The 18,635-nt window shown below is 33.7% G+C and overlaps 1 protein-coding gene and 1 long non-coding RNA gene across 3 annotated transcripts in view; one reads left to right on the top strand and one right to left on the bottom strand.

Moving 5' to 3' along the window:
- Positions 1-18,635, top strand: part of col5a1 (procollagen, type V, alpha 1) — a 219,573-nt gene that overhangs the window by 200,924 nt on the left and 14 nt on the right. Inside the window, exons 63-66 of one of the 2 annotated variants that reach the window (XM_087300581.1) lie at positions 1,419-1,531; positions 4,494-4,562; positions 12,409-12,642; positions 14,971-18,635. The exon at positions 14,971-18,635 is cut by the window's right edge and continues 14 nt beyond it. In XM_087300581.1, the coding sequence (XP_087156707.1) occupies positions 1,419-1,531; positions 4,494-4,562; positions 12,409-12,642; positions 14,971-15,117 (563 nt within the window). In that variant the 3' untranslated portion in view covers positions 15,118-18,635. Of the gene's footprint in view, positions 1-1,418; positions 1,532-4,493; positions 4,563-4,614; positions 4,684-12,408; positions 12,643-14,970 lie in introns of both variants that reach the window. The other variant, XM_087300582.1, reaches the window with a different exon arrangement.
- LOC147831752 (uncharacterized) overlaps positions 1-18,635 on the bottom strand; it is a 51,542-nt gene that overhangs the window by 7,168 nt on the left and 25,739 nt on the right. The gene's annotated exons all lie outside the window — the stretch shown is intronic.

Genomic DNA, 18,635 nt, shown 5'->3' on the forward strand with positions numbered 1-18,635 from the left:
ATACTTTTAAAATGGTATTGATGTCAAAACGGTGCCTGAACTGATATTTTTGAGCCATAAAATTATGGTAGACTCTAGTAAAATCTTTATTTGACAAAATCTTTTAATGGAACAACATAAATAAAGTTTAAAGTAAACATCAATTCATATTTTATATATTTATATTACATAAATATATTTCCTTTGATCATTTGTAGGTTAGCATGAATTTAAGATTTGCATTACCGTACGTTCACACCGAAAGCGGCGACAGCGTCAAAGTAGCCGGAAGTCATTCATTTTCAATGAGAGCCGGCGGCGATAGGCGGCGAGGAGCAGCGCGGCGCGTCTTTGCCGGCGTGAGCGTCGAGGAGAGTTGAAATGAAGTCAACTTTATGGTAATGAGCTATGATGCGGTTCGGCGGCAAGCAATCAGAATGAAGACGTCCATCGCTTGATAGCAGTTCAGAGAACACAGACCTGTGAACTTTGGTTCCGACCACAGGTGTTCCCAAGGGTTTGATTATTGCGGTCGCCGGATTTCTAATTATTTCAAATTTTTTCCTACAGGAACATGCATTAAATAAGTTACTGGCGACTTACTGATGTTCATTAATGTGATATAAATTTATCTTAAAAAAGCAGGAATCTCACGTGATGTGACGGTACTGCTGCTTCAGGATGTTTCAGACATATGGACACATATTGGATAAATAGAGCAAAGCCACACCACACGCAACTTGATCTTCCATTGTTGTATGAATTTGATAAGAAGTGCACAACATTTTCACGCTAGAAACATGTTTTATGCAGGAATGTAACTGATATGCTGCAACGGCTCCTTTAAATACAAGATCAATGTAGCGAGTTTTGACGCTCTCGCCGCCGGAGCTGAAGGCAGAGAGCGTTGTCGCCAGGGCTTTTGGTGTGAACGTACGGTTATGAAAGCAAGTTGGAGCTAAAACTTGCAGGGACACTGGCCATCCAGGACTGAGATTGGTGACCCCTGCATTAGAGCATGCACTTGGAATTTCCAGAATTAACAGACCATCTAGGTAACTTTCGAATAGTGTAGTCAAAAGCATCGACCTCTGTACCTCTGCTGTGTAAAACACATGCTGAATAAGTTGTTGCTTTTTTCCGCTGTGGCGACCCCTGATAAAATAAAGGCACTACGCTGAAGGAAAATAAATGAGGGAATAATTCTGTTGAACACTATTTAGGACAGATAGTATGTGAATTGCAATGCAGCAACAAACTTTTTCTGTTGTTGCTTTATGCACAAGCTGTCGAGGCTCCGCCCACTTTTGGAATGTGCACGATAAAGAACTCATTTGCATTTAAAGAGATACACACAAAAACTTTTGTGTTTTTGCTTCCACCCAAAAGGAAGCATTTACATCAGCTTTTAAAGGCACTGCTGTTCTGTCTGTTTTCAGGTGAATACTGGATTGATCCCAACCAGGGCTGCTCCAGAGACTCATTCAAAGTGTACTGTAACTTCACAGCAGGTGGAGAGAGCTGCATCTTCCCCGATAAAAAGAGCGAAGGGGTGAGGAATATTCTGATGGCAACAAAGCACAACAGCTCGGGACGACTTCCCGCAAGCCCCACATCTAGGCTAAAACAGCACTGATGACAGAATCACAATGCACAACATCAATCACATCAAAATTAGGAGGAACACACACACACACACACACACACACACACACACTCTGTATTACTGAAAAAGCTCCTGAGAGAATCTGTTCAGCATGCGCAGAGGAACAGAAATACCAATCTGTTCAATATGTCACATTACCTTTAAGGTCACATCTTAAGTTTTACAGAGCGAATGTGCTGGAGGTTTTCTGGTCCTGAGAGAATCTGTGGGAACTACATCAGAATGACTTCTTGAACAGCCTGTACTTTTTTTGATAGCTGAAAAAGGTCTGCTCAACCCAAACCTATAGGCAGGTCAGAATATCTCAGTGCTGATTATAGTGAAGGCTCTTATATAATAGTAAGTTTAATGATGTTTGTGTATGAAGTGTGATGAGTTTTTCTGCATTTATTTGTGTTTGAAGGAAGAGTCACTGATGGACATTCTGTGGGTGTAAAATTAACCCTCAATAACCAACATGAGTTCCTCTACAGGTTCGCTCTTCACACCAGCAGAGGCAGACAACAGATAACCTTCTCCAGCCTGTTCTCATCTCTTCATAACAAACTCTTATTATGTGGTCGAATTACCATGATTAATACTAATATTAGTGTTCTATGACTTTTAGCATTTTTAGTTTCATCGGTCAGATACACTTTCATTCAGCAAAAGATTTTTACCATTTTTTACTTTTTTTTTTTAATCAAACGATTACATAATTATCTATGATTATTAATTAAAACATCATATCTAAAATATCAATTAATTTTGCTCACCGAAATATTTCAATAAATTAAAATGACTTTGTTGTTATAATTATAATATGCCTTTTTGGCCAAAAAAAAAAAAGCATTGAATTAAAAAAAAAAGTAATCCATTTTTTTTTAACTGTTTACAACAGATTTATTTTAGCAACTTTGCACATATAAAATATTTTATGATATTAACATTGTTGTTTGCTTAGCAAAATCAGAGATCGCCGGCCTATTATTGCCATTTATTATATATAGAAGAAAATTTCAGAAGGCACTCAGAGGTTTTTGCATATATAAAATTACCATTTTTATTTCTAATTACTTTAATTATGTTCACTTATGTCACCTTAAAGGCAATGACAATACACATATTAATTAATATAATATATATATATATATATACACACACACACACAGACACACATTACATACACTTCTAAGTTCACTTAGTTTCAAATGCTAACATTACAATAATTATATCACTATATTTAATCGAATTGTAAAAAATTACTTTGTTCACATACGAGAAAATAATTAAAAGAATGTTCTATTAATCATTTTAGATACATTAAAAAACTTTTTTACAATGTAATACTGTATAATATAATATAATCAAATATACTATTATATGATATAATATACTATAATATAATATAATATACTATAATATAATATACTATAATATACTATAATATAATATACTATAATATAATATAATTTAATATAATATAATATACTATAATTTTATATAATATAATATAATAGGGATGTAACGGTATCAGAATTTCACGGTACGGTAATACCTCGGTATGAATGTCACAGTACGGTATTTATTGAATCATTTACAGGAGAAAACAAAACTTTTGAAAATACTCCAAAAAAGTGCCAAAAGTGTCAATGACATACAAATTAGTCATCTATCTGTTAGCTTTGAAACAGGAACTTCAATTTTAATAACAAAAAAATATTAAACCATGTAAAAAAATAGTTTCAATTTAGTATTGTTGAAAAATCACATTCAACATTTAATCACTCACTCAGATAGAGATGGGTTTAAAGGAAACTTATCATATAAATATAATCTGGTAAAAGCTGGTATATCTGGGTATTTACAATGTCCCCTGCAACAGAAAAAAAACCCTCTCATTTGGGACTGAGGTTTCTGGGACAAGAGAGATATGACTTGGCCCAGGTTGACAGCAGTGGGTAACGTTGTGCATTGTCTTTCCCCCACTTGAGAGGACAAACCATGAGTGAGAAAGAGATCTCATGTCTGCATCAATCTGAACAGTGTGCTGTGTTTCTGCAGTCCCCATGACTGATTATTAGTCGTATTCCCCAACTTGCAGGCACGTGCACACACAGTGGTCAACCTGTGCAGTGCACATGCCCTTTTTAGTCTTGGATAGAAAGTTCCCTTCCAAAATGATCAAAAGTGCCCCCGCGACGCGACATACCCTCCGTCCCCGCTTTACAGTACGCGCGCGACAACACAGCTGATAAGAACTTGCGCGACAACACCACTATTCAGTACGCGTGCGGCGACAACACCCGCTTTAGGGTTTTCCAGCTCTTTTTGATCCCCACTTCTAGCAGCACACTCCATTTAGGCATTACTGGATCTGTAGCGACAACAGACCGCAAGGGATTATGGCCAAGCCTGGGCTGATGGGAATTGTAGTTTTCCGGTACCTCCCGTTCGCTTCATTCGCCTGAGCAAATTATCTCAGAAGACCTATAGTTTTACCGAGTCATGCGACTACGGTAATATCGAAAAAAATTAATATTGCGGTATGACGGTATTTACAATACCGTTACATCCCTATAATATAATATAATATACTATAATATAATTTAATATAATATACTATAATTTTATATAATATAATATAATATAATATAGTATAATATAATACAATTTAATACAATACAAATTATAGTTGTCTACAAAAGAGCAGCTTCCAGGACTGAACTGTGTTAGTTGTTGATCTGGTGGTTTGAAATGTTAAATAATAACGGTGGCTAATCTACTCTGCGCTACATACAATCCATTAGATGTGAATACTGTTGCTCTGAGAATCCAGCACTGACTCGGTTGACTCTCTGTCTCTCAGGCCAGACTCACCTCCTGGCCGAAGGAGAATCCAGGCACCTGGTTCAGTGAATACAAACGTGGTAAACTGGTAAGAGTGACTCCTCTTTCTTGTCCTCCTGAAACACTCTCCTATTTTACAGAGCAAAATGGCTCGCTGGCCCAAAGACAGTCCAGGCACATGGTATAGTCGCTACAAGAGAGGGTCAATGGTAAGTAGGAGTGCATGAGGGAAGGGGCCAATCAGAGCGTCTGTGAATCCAAAGCGGTTCAGGGGACGATCGGCCTCTTCTGCATGCTTATCACAGCATGTTCATCTTCAGAACAATGTGTGTTTGCTTAGACGTATGGGTAATCTGAGGACTGTGGATGGAGATGTCAGTCAGTCTGAATTCAGAAAAGCATAAAGTCCACATGAACTGGAATCTGCTGCAGACTTTCATGCACATTTTAATACGTATAATGATGTATTTCCACCTGAAATGCAATATTAGGGACTTTATTTTGCAACCCAAGCTCATTCTGAAAAAGTAGTCCCTCGGATGTTTCTGGAGACAGCGGAATACGTCCCGGGAGGTACGTACGGCTGCATTTATTTTTTCAAGCGAACGCTGCGGGGCGGTGTGACGCTGTTCCCTTTCGCGCTTGCCGGCCGACCGCTTACCTCCTTGTGGAGGGCTTCCCCACTGCAATCCGCTTGTCCACTCAGCTCACCGTGTGTCGGCAGGCTCGAGATGCAGAGAGGAGTTGACCACGGCGATCGGTTTTGAGTCTGGGGAAGAGCGGTTCCAGCAATCAGGTAAGACGAAAACAGAATCCCAAAAATTAAGTGAACGAGTTTTGTAACAGGGTGAGAACGCGGCGAAATCCGAAAACGCGGTAGAAAAAAAATAAAGAGGGCTTTTCTTTTTTTGGACGGCTTTTGTAAACTGTTGCTCGGGTTTATGGAAGCGAGCGGGCGAGCGGGTCGATCGGTAAAATTGGTTGGGTTCAGGGAAGGAGGAGGGCGGGTCAGCCGATTGGCCGGTCGCGCAGTCAATCATCCGGTCAGTCGGACAGCGGCCTCTGGTGGGTTTACGCGAGAACAGCGCGGGTGCGAACTGCACTCGCGAGAGGCGTCTGAGATGCGAAAAAGCGCACAACAGCGGCCTCTCGCGGATTCGCAAAAACAAAAACTGCAGCCGTATGTACCTGCCGGGACGTATTCCGCGGTCTCCAGAAACGTCCGCGGGACTACATTTCCACAATGAGCCTGGGTTGTTATTTTTGCCACCTCTCAACTTTTTCTTGCAGCAGACTAAAGCTAGCAATTGAGCATGTGAAATTTGATCAGAATGGGCCGGGATATAACTAGATGATTAGATATCAATTAAACAAATTTCTGTCCTGAGAGGTCACGTTTGGATCTTCTAGGTCTCACATGTGAAACTTGTCACTCAAACTGGCGTTTCGGGTCTGCTGGATTCACACGCATATAAATGTAAGTTTATGGGGCAAAAATGCTAAGGGTTAATGGTTGGATGGGCGTGGCTAAACATATTTCACTCTGACCATCAAACTGATGCATTACAGACATATCTTGATTAAAGATTATCAAAACAAACCTTTTTTTATCATCAGTGGATTCACCTACACAAAATAATTGTTCACATAAACACTAACAATAAGCACTAGTAAAACAGTCATCACAGACTTCATGTGGACTTTCATTTGTTTGTAAATCTGCTTGACTGATCAGTCCAGCCGCTCTTCTGTTGCTGTACGTCTGAGGAAATCAGCTTGAAGTGACTGAGTTGATCAACACATGACTGCGCTTCTGCTCCAAATGCTGCTGAGATCCGAAAAACAATTCATTCAAAACAGGCAGAACTACACTTTTACATTAATATTCATAATGAACTTTTCTGCAATGATTAAACAATACAATTATTATGTTTATTAATAAAATGTATATGCTAATGATAATAATGTTATTACTGTATAGCCTCATTTCATCATAACAACAGATGCATTTTATGTATTTAATGGTCTAATTATCATAATTATTGATAATATTACTGTTATATGACATTTTTTAAAGCATTTTTAGGTTTATCTGTTGGTCAGATCATTTTTAATTTAACAATTATTTAAATCTTTATTTAAAAATAAAACAACAACTGTTATTATTATTTTCTGTAATAATGTATTACAATTATAATTATATTTGCTCACGAAAAATATTTCTTTAAGTTTAATTTATTAAAATGACATTTTTGTTATCATTATAATTGTAATATGACTTAAAATTAAGTCATAATTAAGTCAAATTAATAAAAATTATTGAAAATTGTCCTCAACTATTCATTCAAAACCGACAGAATTACGCTTACATTTAATATTAATGATAAGCTTATTAGAAATTATTAAACAATAAAACTCCTTTTTCACCATAATAATGTAATATTTTCTATAAAATGTATATGCTAATGATAATAATATTGTTATTACTGTATAGTCTCATCATAACAAATGCTTTTATTGTATTTTATGGTCTTAATTATTATGATTAATGATAATATTAGTGTTATATGACATTTTTAAAGCACTTATCTGTTGGTCAGATCATTTTTATTCAGCAAAAAGTCTTTTTTTAAACATAATTACGTAATTTTCTGTAATAATTAATTACAATTATAGTTAATTTTGCTCACCAAAAAATATTTAAATTTATTAAAATATTTTTGTTATTATTAGAATTGTAATATGACTTTTAGGCCAAAACATTATTAAAAATGGTCCTCAACTAATCATTCAAAACAGGCCGAAATATGCTTACATTTAATATTAAAGATCAGCTTATTAGAAATGATTGAACAATAAAACTCTTATTTCGCCATAATAATGTTAATAATATTCATAAAATGTATATGCTAATGATAATAATATTGTTATTATTACTGTCACTATTTAGCCCTATTGATGTATATTATTCAGCCATTTTTATTTTTGTAATAATAGTAAAATTATCATAATTATTATTGTTATTATATAGCCATAAATTAATTATAATTATAAACTTATTTAAATTTATTGAACAAAATATATATATATATATATATATATATATATATATATATATATATATATATATATATATATATATATAAGCCATAGCAATAATAATAATAATCATGTTAATAATAATCATCATGTTAATAATAATAATGTTAATAATAATAATAATAATAATAATAATAACAACAATGTTAATAAAATAATAATAATAATAATAATCATGTTAATAATAATAATAATAACAATGTTAATAATATTAATCATGTTAATAATAATAATCATGTAATAATAATATAATTATTGCTTAAAATAATAATACATAATTTATATTAATACTATTACCTTTAGTATATAGCCATATTGATATAGCCAATTTTTACTTTATTGCACAGCCCTGGAAACCCATCACATAAGCAGTTTTTGTGTAATGTGTATCAGAAAAATAAAACCCCAAAGAAGCCCCAATGTTGTTATTTAACCTAATGCGTGTAGAGCTTTTAGTTATTAGAAATATGCAAACACAACATTGAACCTTAGTCTAGTTAGATTTGTCTTTACATGATTATTTTGATTATATTTAAACTGCTACCAATGACAAGACGCTCAATTTAGTCACTCTGGGGATTTAGTTGATCTGCTGGATTCTCACTAGTGTTTGGACAGAGCCTGTGGTATGTGTTTGTGTCAGTCTCTTCACCGGGCTTCAGGGGTCAGTCTGTTGCCATGCAGCTGTGCTGGTGAGGTAATGTGCTCATGGTGGGTTTTTGCATGAATGCATGAAGGGTCAATGCAAAAGCTTGTATGAGAGGAGCTCCCGGTCGTAAGTATATGTGTGAGTGTGCATGGAGCATGTGCTCGTTCTCAGTCAGTCACGCGTGTGTGTTTGTGGATCGTCGGCGATGGAGTTTTCTTCTAAACATGGGTTGGTATATTCAAGAATGAAAACAAAGCATTTGCATATTTTCTGTAATGCAAATGTTGCATCACACCACAAAGAGCGAATCTGCATATTAACGAGTTCAGCTCATTTCAATAGATTAGTGAGATTTTTCACCGGAGTCGCAGACAAAATGAGCTTATCGTCCACCTTTGAATGAGAAAATTCATTTGGATATTTCATACATGCAGAGAGCAGATCTGAACTGGCAAAAGGGGTTTAACTGCATTAAAAACACTATTTATTTAGCAAACATACATTAATATTGATCAAAAGTGAGAGTTAAAGACATTTAGAGGTTACAAGAGTGCAAAATTATTAGTCCTCATGCAATATTTGTTCCTTTTGAAATATTTCCCAAGTGATATTTAATGGATTAAAGAAATTTTCAGAAGACGCGGTGGCGGAGTGGGTAGCACTGTCGCCTCACAGTATGAAAGTCGCTGGTTCGAGCCTCGGCTGCGTCAGTTGGCATTTCTGTGTGGAGTTTGCATGTTCTCCCCTTTTTCGCGATGGGTTGCAGCTGTAAGGGCATCCGCTGAATAAAACATATGCTGGATAAGTTGGCGGTTCATTCCGCTGTGGCAACCCCAGATTAATAAAGGGACTAAGCTGAAAAGAAAATGAATGATTTTTTTTTTTCACAGTATTTTCTATATTTTTTCTTCTGGAGAATGTCGGCTAGAATAAAAGCATTTTTTATTCAATTATATTAACTCCCTTAAGCAATATATATATATATATATATATATATATATATATATATTTTTTTTTTTTATAGTCCACATAACAAATCATCATTATATAACTTATATAACCTAATTAACCTGATTAAGCCTTTAAATGTCACTTTAAGCTGAAAACTAGAAGAATTAGAAGAATACATTTTTTATTTAATATAGGGGCTAATAATTCTGACTTTAACTGTATATAACATTTATTAATAATTTTATAAATAATTTCAATTTAATTCTAATTTTGTTTTAAACAAGATGCATCTACTAGAGAGGCAAAGATGTAATAGCAGGATATATGGGTAAAAAGTCCCATTTTGATGTTAAACCAAATTTCCAAAACTGAAACTGTTTTTCTCAACATATACAGTAGAAGTCTGTATATGTTTAACAGAGAGATTTTTTCAACACATTTCTAAGCATAATAGTTTTAATATCTCATCTCTAATAACTGATTTATTTTATCTTTGCCATGATGACAGTAAATAATATTTGACTAGATATTTTTCAAGACACTTCTATACAGCTTAAAGTGACATTTAAAGGCTTAACAAGGTTAATTAGGTGAACTAGGCAGGTTAGGGTAATTAGGCAAGTTATTGTATAACGATGGTTTGTTCTGTAGACTATTGAAAGAAAATATAGCTTAAAGGGGCTAATAATTTTGTCCCTAAAATGGTGTTTAAAAAAATAAAAACTGCTTTTATTCTAGCCGAAAAAAAACTAATAAGACTTTCTCCAGAAGAAAAAATATTTCAGACATACTGTAAAATTTCCTTGGTCCGTTAAACATAATTTGGAAAATATTTTAAAAAGAAGAAAAAAATTCGGTATATCGCAAAAGACTTAAAATTACTTCAATTCAAAGTTATTTAAAAAAAAAGATGAATCATACTGTAAGCTGAACTTATTAAATTACATAAAGTTAGCATGATTATCTTTTTATTTTGAATGAAATAAAAACATATAGTGGACAAATGGGTAAAATTGACAAATGGGAATTACGGTGAAAAGTAAAGATTTAAAATGACACAATTCATATTTTAGGCCTGTGATCTTTAAATAAAATATTTTAATACGTAATCTTGTTCTAAATATACCTCGCAAATTTTGCTACATAAACATTGTTAACTAGGGGTGTAACGGATCACAAATCTCACGGTTCAGATCACATTATGGTTCACAGCACGGATTGGCCCATTTTTTAGATCAGCTAAAAAGGGGAGGAGACAAATGTAATTTGCTTTCTATTTATTAAAAAAACAGTACTGCAAGACACTTTCGGTTTTACCAAACAAAACTTAGAACCTGTGATTTTATTAAAAACAAAATGAAGAAACAATCAGCTGAATAAAAATAAATATTCAAATATTCTGCACTGTAAAAAATTCACTGTTACTACTACTACTGTTGCTGATAACGCTAAATGTAGATATCTAACATAATTTGTCCAACACATATTTATTTTTAGTCTCATTTTCAATAAATGACTCAGTTATTCACTCATAAACTTCACGTTTCATTGCTAGATGTGTAATTTTTGAAGAATTATTCACTGGCATGTTTTTGATGGCTGGTTAATTTTAACCAATTGGTTAAATAATGTAATTGCAGCCTTCAACTTTCATTATAAAGTGCCAAGTTAAATGCATATGACGGTTATTGACGGTTATATCTAAACTGTTCTCCCAGTACTTCTGTGTCATTTGTTATTTGGTTTGTAACTTCATAACTAACTCAAAACACTAAAGACTGAATCGCTTTCTTGATTTTTGCGTTTTTCAAACACCATTTTAATTGCAGCGATTCAAAGGATCAATTAAACATGCAAATCATCGTCACTTATTTACAGGGGCGCAACTGCACACTTACTGATGGGTATGCGGCTTCAACTTTTCCGCGCCCCCCCTTCAATCCAACTATATTTTAAAACAGGCAAGTGATAAAATGTGGAAAATATTTCCATCAATAAATTAAAGATATTTTTTCATAAAGATATCAATATGCTTCAAAAAATACAGTTTCGCAGTTCTGAACACAACTGAAATAGTATGAAGTAGTAAAAGGTATATTTACATTAAGCATGTTAAGTCGCAAAGAAATGCATCTCATACCACCCCAAATTTCGCCTCAGTTTAATTTTACCTTACTAAATGATTATATCACCTTGACTAGCCTTGCTTTTGGACTTTTTGTACTACATTTGTCAAAACAAAATCATAGACATGGGAGTCCTAAAGGGCAAAAGAACATTGCGATTACTTCTCACATGCATACTGTGAGAAGTGTAAGGTCTGTCTTTGCCAGAACAATTGACTGAAACTGCTAAAAGTGAAATAAAAAAGACTGTCAAATGTTTAGTGTAAAAAAAAAACAGAAACAAACTGTGTGAAATGTTCTATTTAATTGAAATGTTATAACTTTGTTTGTAGCTAAAATTAAAATAGATTTGAGCTAAGAAGTTACCAAAAGGCCTGATGAATCAATATGATACATAATAAATTCATAAAAACATGCATATGGTATGAAAAATGTGGGGGGGGGGGTGGAATGATTTTTTTAATGTAATAAAATACAATATTATACGCGTATAAAATACTAAATAAACATTTTTAACTATATATATATATATATATATATATATATATATATATATATATATATATATATATATATATATATATATATATATATATAATTATTAATATATACTATTTGAAACTTTTAATATGGATAATTAAAAAAATTGTTGTGGCACAATGGCGCCCCCCATGTGTGGCGCCCCTATGCGCCGCATATACTGCATACCCCCTTTTTGTGCCACTGCTTATTTATTTTGCAAGGTTGTTGAGATCCGATCTTTTGATGATTAATTGTGGAGCTTACGCTAAATGCATTAATGCAGGCTAAACAAGTAGTGACAGAAAACACCTTTAATGCCCCACCAAACTCATCAACTATCATCTATTACACCGCTATTGTTAACCTGAATGACATTTTATTGGGTGTTTTCTGTAAATCATGCCTATAATGTATCATAGAATCAAAAAAAAAAAACATTTTATTCAATATTTAGTCTATTTTCTATCACTCAAATATTCAGAGTTGATCATAAAGCAGGGTGTGATGTGTAGTTTTCAGCAGATGTGTGTGTATAGTGTGTCCAGCGGTTATGTGAAGTGCACTGCTCTGTGTGTTTGTCTGTTCAGCTCTCGTATGTGGATGCGGAGGGCAATGCCATCGGTGTGGTGCAGATGACGTTCCTGCGTTTGCTCAGTGCCACGGCCCGGCAGAACCTCACCTACAACTGCTACCAGTCTGTGGCCTGGCACGACCAAGACCAGGACTCTTACGATAAAGCCATCCGCTTCCTGGGCTCCAATGACGAGGAGATGTCTTACGATAATAACCCGTACATCAGAGCCGTAGTCGACGGCTGCGCGGTAAGACACGCAAAGATTTCACATTCTGGACTACAAAACCAGTCAAAAGATTCAATTTTTGGAAATGTTGAGATTTGTATGTTAACTAAAAGTACAAGAAATAAACGTTTTATTAATGTAAGCTTTTAAGCTTTTAGGCCGGGTTAAAAAAATCTAAACTTGAGCAAAATCACCTTAAAAGTTATCTAAATTAGGATTTTAGCAATGCAAATGGACTCTTTCAGGGACTCATTTCTGGGTAAACGGAGCACAGTGAATGGGAGAATATAACAAATCATTACTTTACAGTCCTGTTTGCTGAAATAAAAGAAAAACTCCACAATGGGGTTATCAAGACTTTCAGGAAAAAAAGGGAAATAAATAGTGTGAGACTTATAATGCAGCCAGAAGAGAGAGAGATTAACATCAAATTTACTGTTCTACACTTAAACGCTCACATAAGCATGCGTTTTTGCAATTTGATGCTAAGATATAATCCATACATAAATACATATAAATGTAATTTTTTTTTAAATCTAGATATTAAAAATTTTCAAGGATTTCAGATGCTGATGACAATGAAAAATGACTTGTGAAATGCGTCTATTACTAGGTAAAAACTGAGTTTGGATATATTCAGTGTATTAAAATCTTTACAGAACATGATCTTAATATTTAACAGATTTCTGCCATGAAAAATTGATCATTTTGACCCTTATAATGTATTTTTGGCCAATGTCAAAAATATATACATGCAACATAAGAACACTAAATAAAAAGCTTTCTATTGACAGGACAATATTTGGTTGAGAAACAACTATTCGAGAATCTGGGGGTTAAAAAAATATTGAGAAAATCCCCTTTACATTTTTACAAATTAAGTTCTTGGCACTGTATTTTATCAATCAAACGTTAGGCCTTACTAGATTTATGGTATTCAGGATCTTAAATATTTAAATTATTTTTGGAATAAAAAATATATAATTTTGACCTGTACAGGCTATTGTTGCCTATTCCTACAAATATTCTCATGTAACTTAAAACAAGGTGTTATTGTCATCTTAAAAATAAAAAACACACACACACATACATTATTTTTATATATATATATATATATATATATATATATATATATATATATATATATATATATATATATATATATATATATATATATATATGTATATGTAATTACTATATGTATATAGTAAATTTGCTATGAAAATACATTCATTCTACCTCTGAGCTATATTAAACCTCTTTGCAAATCAATTTAAATGCTGCATGCTATAAAATGAATCTATTCATAAAACATTCAACATTAAATCTGCATGAAAAATGTTTTTTTAATATATATATATATATATATATATATATATATATATATATATATATATATATATATATATATATATATATATATATATATATACACACATTTTTAGCAATTTAAAGTGGTCAATTTAAAAATATAGGATGGAAATCTTTCATCAGCATTGTGAAAGAGCAATTCCATGCAAATGTCAACCTCGCCATGAAAACGTTTTTTCTCTGCTTTCCAAACATTTACAAATTGTTTACAAATAGAATAATCAATGATCAAATTGAGCTGTATTTCATTGAATCATGGAGAGTTCATATTTGATGGTAGCATCAATTTTTTAAACACTTTACATGTTTATAAAGCACTGTTTCCTGTTTACAAATTGTTAAACAAAAGTTTTTACCAAACAAGCGAAACCCTTACTAAGTGTGTAGGCTTTTGTGTAGGCTTGTATTTTACAGGACAGCAGAATTCTCAAAAAAATCAATGTTTGCCATTCAAACAATATGAATATTATTCAAACAATAATATTAGATTTTTTTTGGGTCACACAAGTGCCAATTTCACATCAGTCACATCCATCACAGAGTTGTGTCACATCCATAATAAAGCTTTTGTCTTCATAAACGCAAAAATGTTAAATAAAATAAAATCAATCATCTCTGTTCTATAGTGAGTTAACACTTCTCCTTTTCATTACAGTATCAGTGTTTCTTTTGAGTTGTCCAGTTTAATTCATAGAATTTCTACAAAGTATGTGGTTAACTCTACACTTTTTTAGTCAGATCCATAACGCATGTTTATTTTCCTTCTTTAAAATCTAAAAATGTTTATGGATTCATATTTTTCTGACCCTATAGCTTTGGTTTTTTTTTTTTTTTTTTTTGCTAAAAATATAAACCAATGTTTCAAAATAATGTTAACATAAACTTTCTATGTGCATTTATGTTTTGAGTTTTTACTGCATATGTAACATCCATAATGCTGGAATTGCTCAGTAATGTTGGTTTTCTCCTCCTCCGCAGTTGAAAAAGGGCTATGAAAAGACTATTCTTGAGATCAACACACCGAAAGTGGAGCAGGTACCGTTTGTTGACATTATGTTCAACGATTTCGGCGGAGCGACGCAGAAGTTCGGCTTTGAGGTCGGACCGGCCTGCTTCATCGGTTAAGACTGCTCAAAAACAAAACATATTCATCTTCTCCAAAAAAAAAAAAAAACAAAACACAAGAAAGAAATAGGACGACTTATTTGTAAAGTTTTCGTGTTTCCAAACAAACCCAATCCATACCAAAGTAAGAAATTTGAAGAAAGAACGGATGTCTAAAACAATGGGTTCGTAAAGCAACCTTTTTAACCTCAGTGTACCCTCTGCATCACATGCAAGTTTTGAAACTGGATGAGGTCATCGCTCGTGTCTCTCCAAGCCCCGCCCACTTTACTCTTCGCCCCTCCCACAGGCTGTATAGACAGATTAGATTCCTCTTGGATTTGTAGCTCAACGCGCGTCCGGTGCTCACATCGAGAAAGCCTTTCAGTTGGTTTGTTTGCTTGGGTTTACGTTGTTCCTCTTTCCACTTTAAGCTTTTGTGCATACTTGTCTTCCATTCCCTGGAATGGTGATTATATATATAAATATATATAAATATTTTTTTTCTATGTTTGTAAGTACTTTCTGTATATTTTTTTCTCTTTGGTGAAGTGTTTTTTTTTTCTGGCTTCAAAACATGCATGTGAACCCATTGAGCGATAAGGACAGAGCTTCTGGTTATTGGAATAAACAAAATAAATAAATAAATACATTTCCCTCAAAAAAATAAAGAACTTTCTGTGAATCTGAGGAAAAGAAAATAAGGCGCAGCAACAACCAAATGCTTAGACGATTGCAGATAAGCCAACGTCTTTTTGTAACAAGATGACAATAAAAGTAGGAATCAGCCGTAACATGAGCGTTCATTTGCTAGCTGTCATGTTGCAGCGGCTGGACTGACGTTGATGAATCAGTGTTTCCCTGTATCAGAAGAGCACACCGAGGAAACACAACATTCCCAAACTAGGTGCTATTTCCTTCTGTCTGTGGTGCTACAAATATATATCTTTTTTTCCTGAAATTGTTTGTTGTAATTAAATCCAGCTCTGCAGGTGATGCGAAAGCGGCTCTTCTGTCAAAATAAAAAGTCCTAGCTTATGCATGACATAAAATCATATTCACTTATAGATGAGAACAGGTTGTGTTTTTCTTCCTCTTTGACTATGTCCTTCTAATTTATGTTCTTCTCGGACTTTACATTACAACGTTCATATCACACTCTATTGTCTACTTTATTTGCGGTGGTTAAACAGAGCACAATTTCTGTTAATGCTGTGGTGATTTTCTCGTAACAGTGATGGCTGATTTCGACGCACCGCTTCATGAAGCTTTGAAACCTTTACGAATCTTTTGTTTCGATTCAGTGGTTTGGAGTACATTGGTCTTTTCATTTTAATAAATGTGGCTTCATTAGGTCATTACAGTTTCAAAATGTTTAGAAAACTCTATGGTTTTTAGTTTGGGGTCATCTGTGTAACAACATAAATTGCTCATGAATCATGCCGGTTCACTTAGATCGCCCTCAAATTGCGAATCATTGAACAGGTTTCATTGGTTTCACCTGATCGTAGATCAGTTTTACAAGTCTGTAATGAGGCTTTCGAATAAAAACGAATAATATTAGTTCATAGTTTAGCACAAACAATATATAAGCTTGAACATAAAAAAACCACAATATTCTGACATTTAATATTTAGTCATGTTAGCATTTGATTGGTTATACTTTCAATTTGACTACAAAACCAGTCCAAAATGTAGATTTTTGGAAATTTGAGATTTATACATTAACTAAAAGTTCAAGATGTATACTTTGGCAGGGTAAAAAAAAAAAATCTTAACTAAGAAAATTGCCTTAAAAGTTGTCCAAATTAAATCTTTAGCAGTGCACATGGACCCTTTTCACATTTCTGGCTCTCAGTAGCGGAAGTCGCCATAGTTGGGTAAATTTAGATCGCAGTAAATGGGAGAGTACAAGTCATTTTACAATCCTATTTGCTGAAATAATAAAAGAAAAACTCCACGATGGTGTTATCAAGACTTGCAGAACAAAGAAAAAAAAAATAGATAACAGCCAGAAGAGCAACGTTAAATTTACTCTCCTTCACTCAATCGCCTCCCATAAGCGATAATTTGTCTTTGTAATTTGATGCAAAGAATATATAATAAATACATTTAAATGTTCATTTGTTTTCGTTTTTTATCTAAATATTAAAAACTTTCGAGGATTTAAGACGCTGATGACTTAAATGACTTGTGAAAAGGGTCTATTACTAATTGAGTTTGGATATTCACAGTAGTTATATCTTTACAGGACATGATCTTGATATTAACCCGAACAGGTTTCATTGAATACACCTGATCTCAGATCAGTTTTACATGTTTGTAATGAGGCTTTAGAATGAAAACCATTATTATTAGTTCATAGTTTAGCACAAACAATATACAGCTTGAAAATGTTTTTAAAATGCATATTATTCAGGCATTTAAAATTAAATCATATTAGCGTTGGATTGGTTATACTTTCAATTTGACGTGTTTAAAAAGGCCAATTTATCCATGTTTTGACGAGCAGGTGCTGTTTTAAACATTTCAAAACTGAATCATTTTGCGAAGCAACTGGTTCAAAAGTTCAAAAGCTTTGTAAAGCTTAGTTTCTCCCATCACTAGCGTAGCATGGATCTGTAAAGCATTACTCTAGTCAAGCTGTAAAACTTTTACCATTTCAAACTGCTCTGCGGAATTAGCTCGGGACCTTTTGATTTGATCTTTTTTTTTAAAGAGGTATGCGTGACGGTATCTGAACCAAAACTCTTAGAGCAATGAATAGTTAACTCTAGCATCTTCCTTCCAAAGAGATTTCTCTTAATCCAAGAGACTTGAAGACCAAGGATCAGATGGTCTTGTGTGATTATTCACTAGAAACTTGGCTAGCATTTCTTCCTTCACCTGTCAGGATTGTTTGTCGTTGACTAGAGCCATCTTGTTGCCACTAAATGTTTTTCCCTGCACTCTTTTGTTCCGCTTTTGACCACTAAACCTGCTACTGCACAATCTTGAGCTCCACTTTTGAAAATTAAAGATGACTTGAACTGATTCAACATGGAATTATGCAGTTTTGACACGATTTTATGATCATACGCAACGAATTTCAACCGATTCTTCTGTACATTTTAAAACCAGCAGTGATGCTGCCAATAAAGTTGATTCTGTTTTGTTTTTTCGTCTTTGTAATGTTTGTTTGTTTGTTATTTTGCGCTCGTGTCGAACCTGTGTACAAGCAGATAGAAGAGATGTGTGTCAATAAATTGGAGTTTACTGTGTCCACCCACCCTTGTATGTCTTTTGAAGCATTAAAACTTTCCTGTATGCATGAAATTGTTAAGCTTTCTCTTGATGTTTCTTCCCACAGCCACATTCTTTTTTTGACTGTTTTTTCTTTTTAATCGGCGCTCTGAAACGTCCTCATAGTGCTCGGATGAAAACAGGCCTGTCCTTCATTGTGAAATGGAGAGAGAGAGAGAGCGATGTCTGTTGTAACTCTCTACCAAAGCCCATGTTCCTTTGTAGTATATTTATTGTATTATTTAAAAATAATAAAT

Source organism: Danio rerio, chromosome 21 (assembly GCF_052040795.2).
Source record: "Danio rerio strain M-AB ecotype USA chromosome 21, GRCz13ab, whole genome shotgun sequence".
Lineage (NCBI taxonomy): Eukaryota > Metazoa > Chordata > Actinopteri > Cypriniformes > Danionidae > Danio > Danio rerio.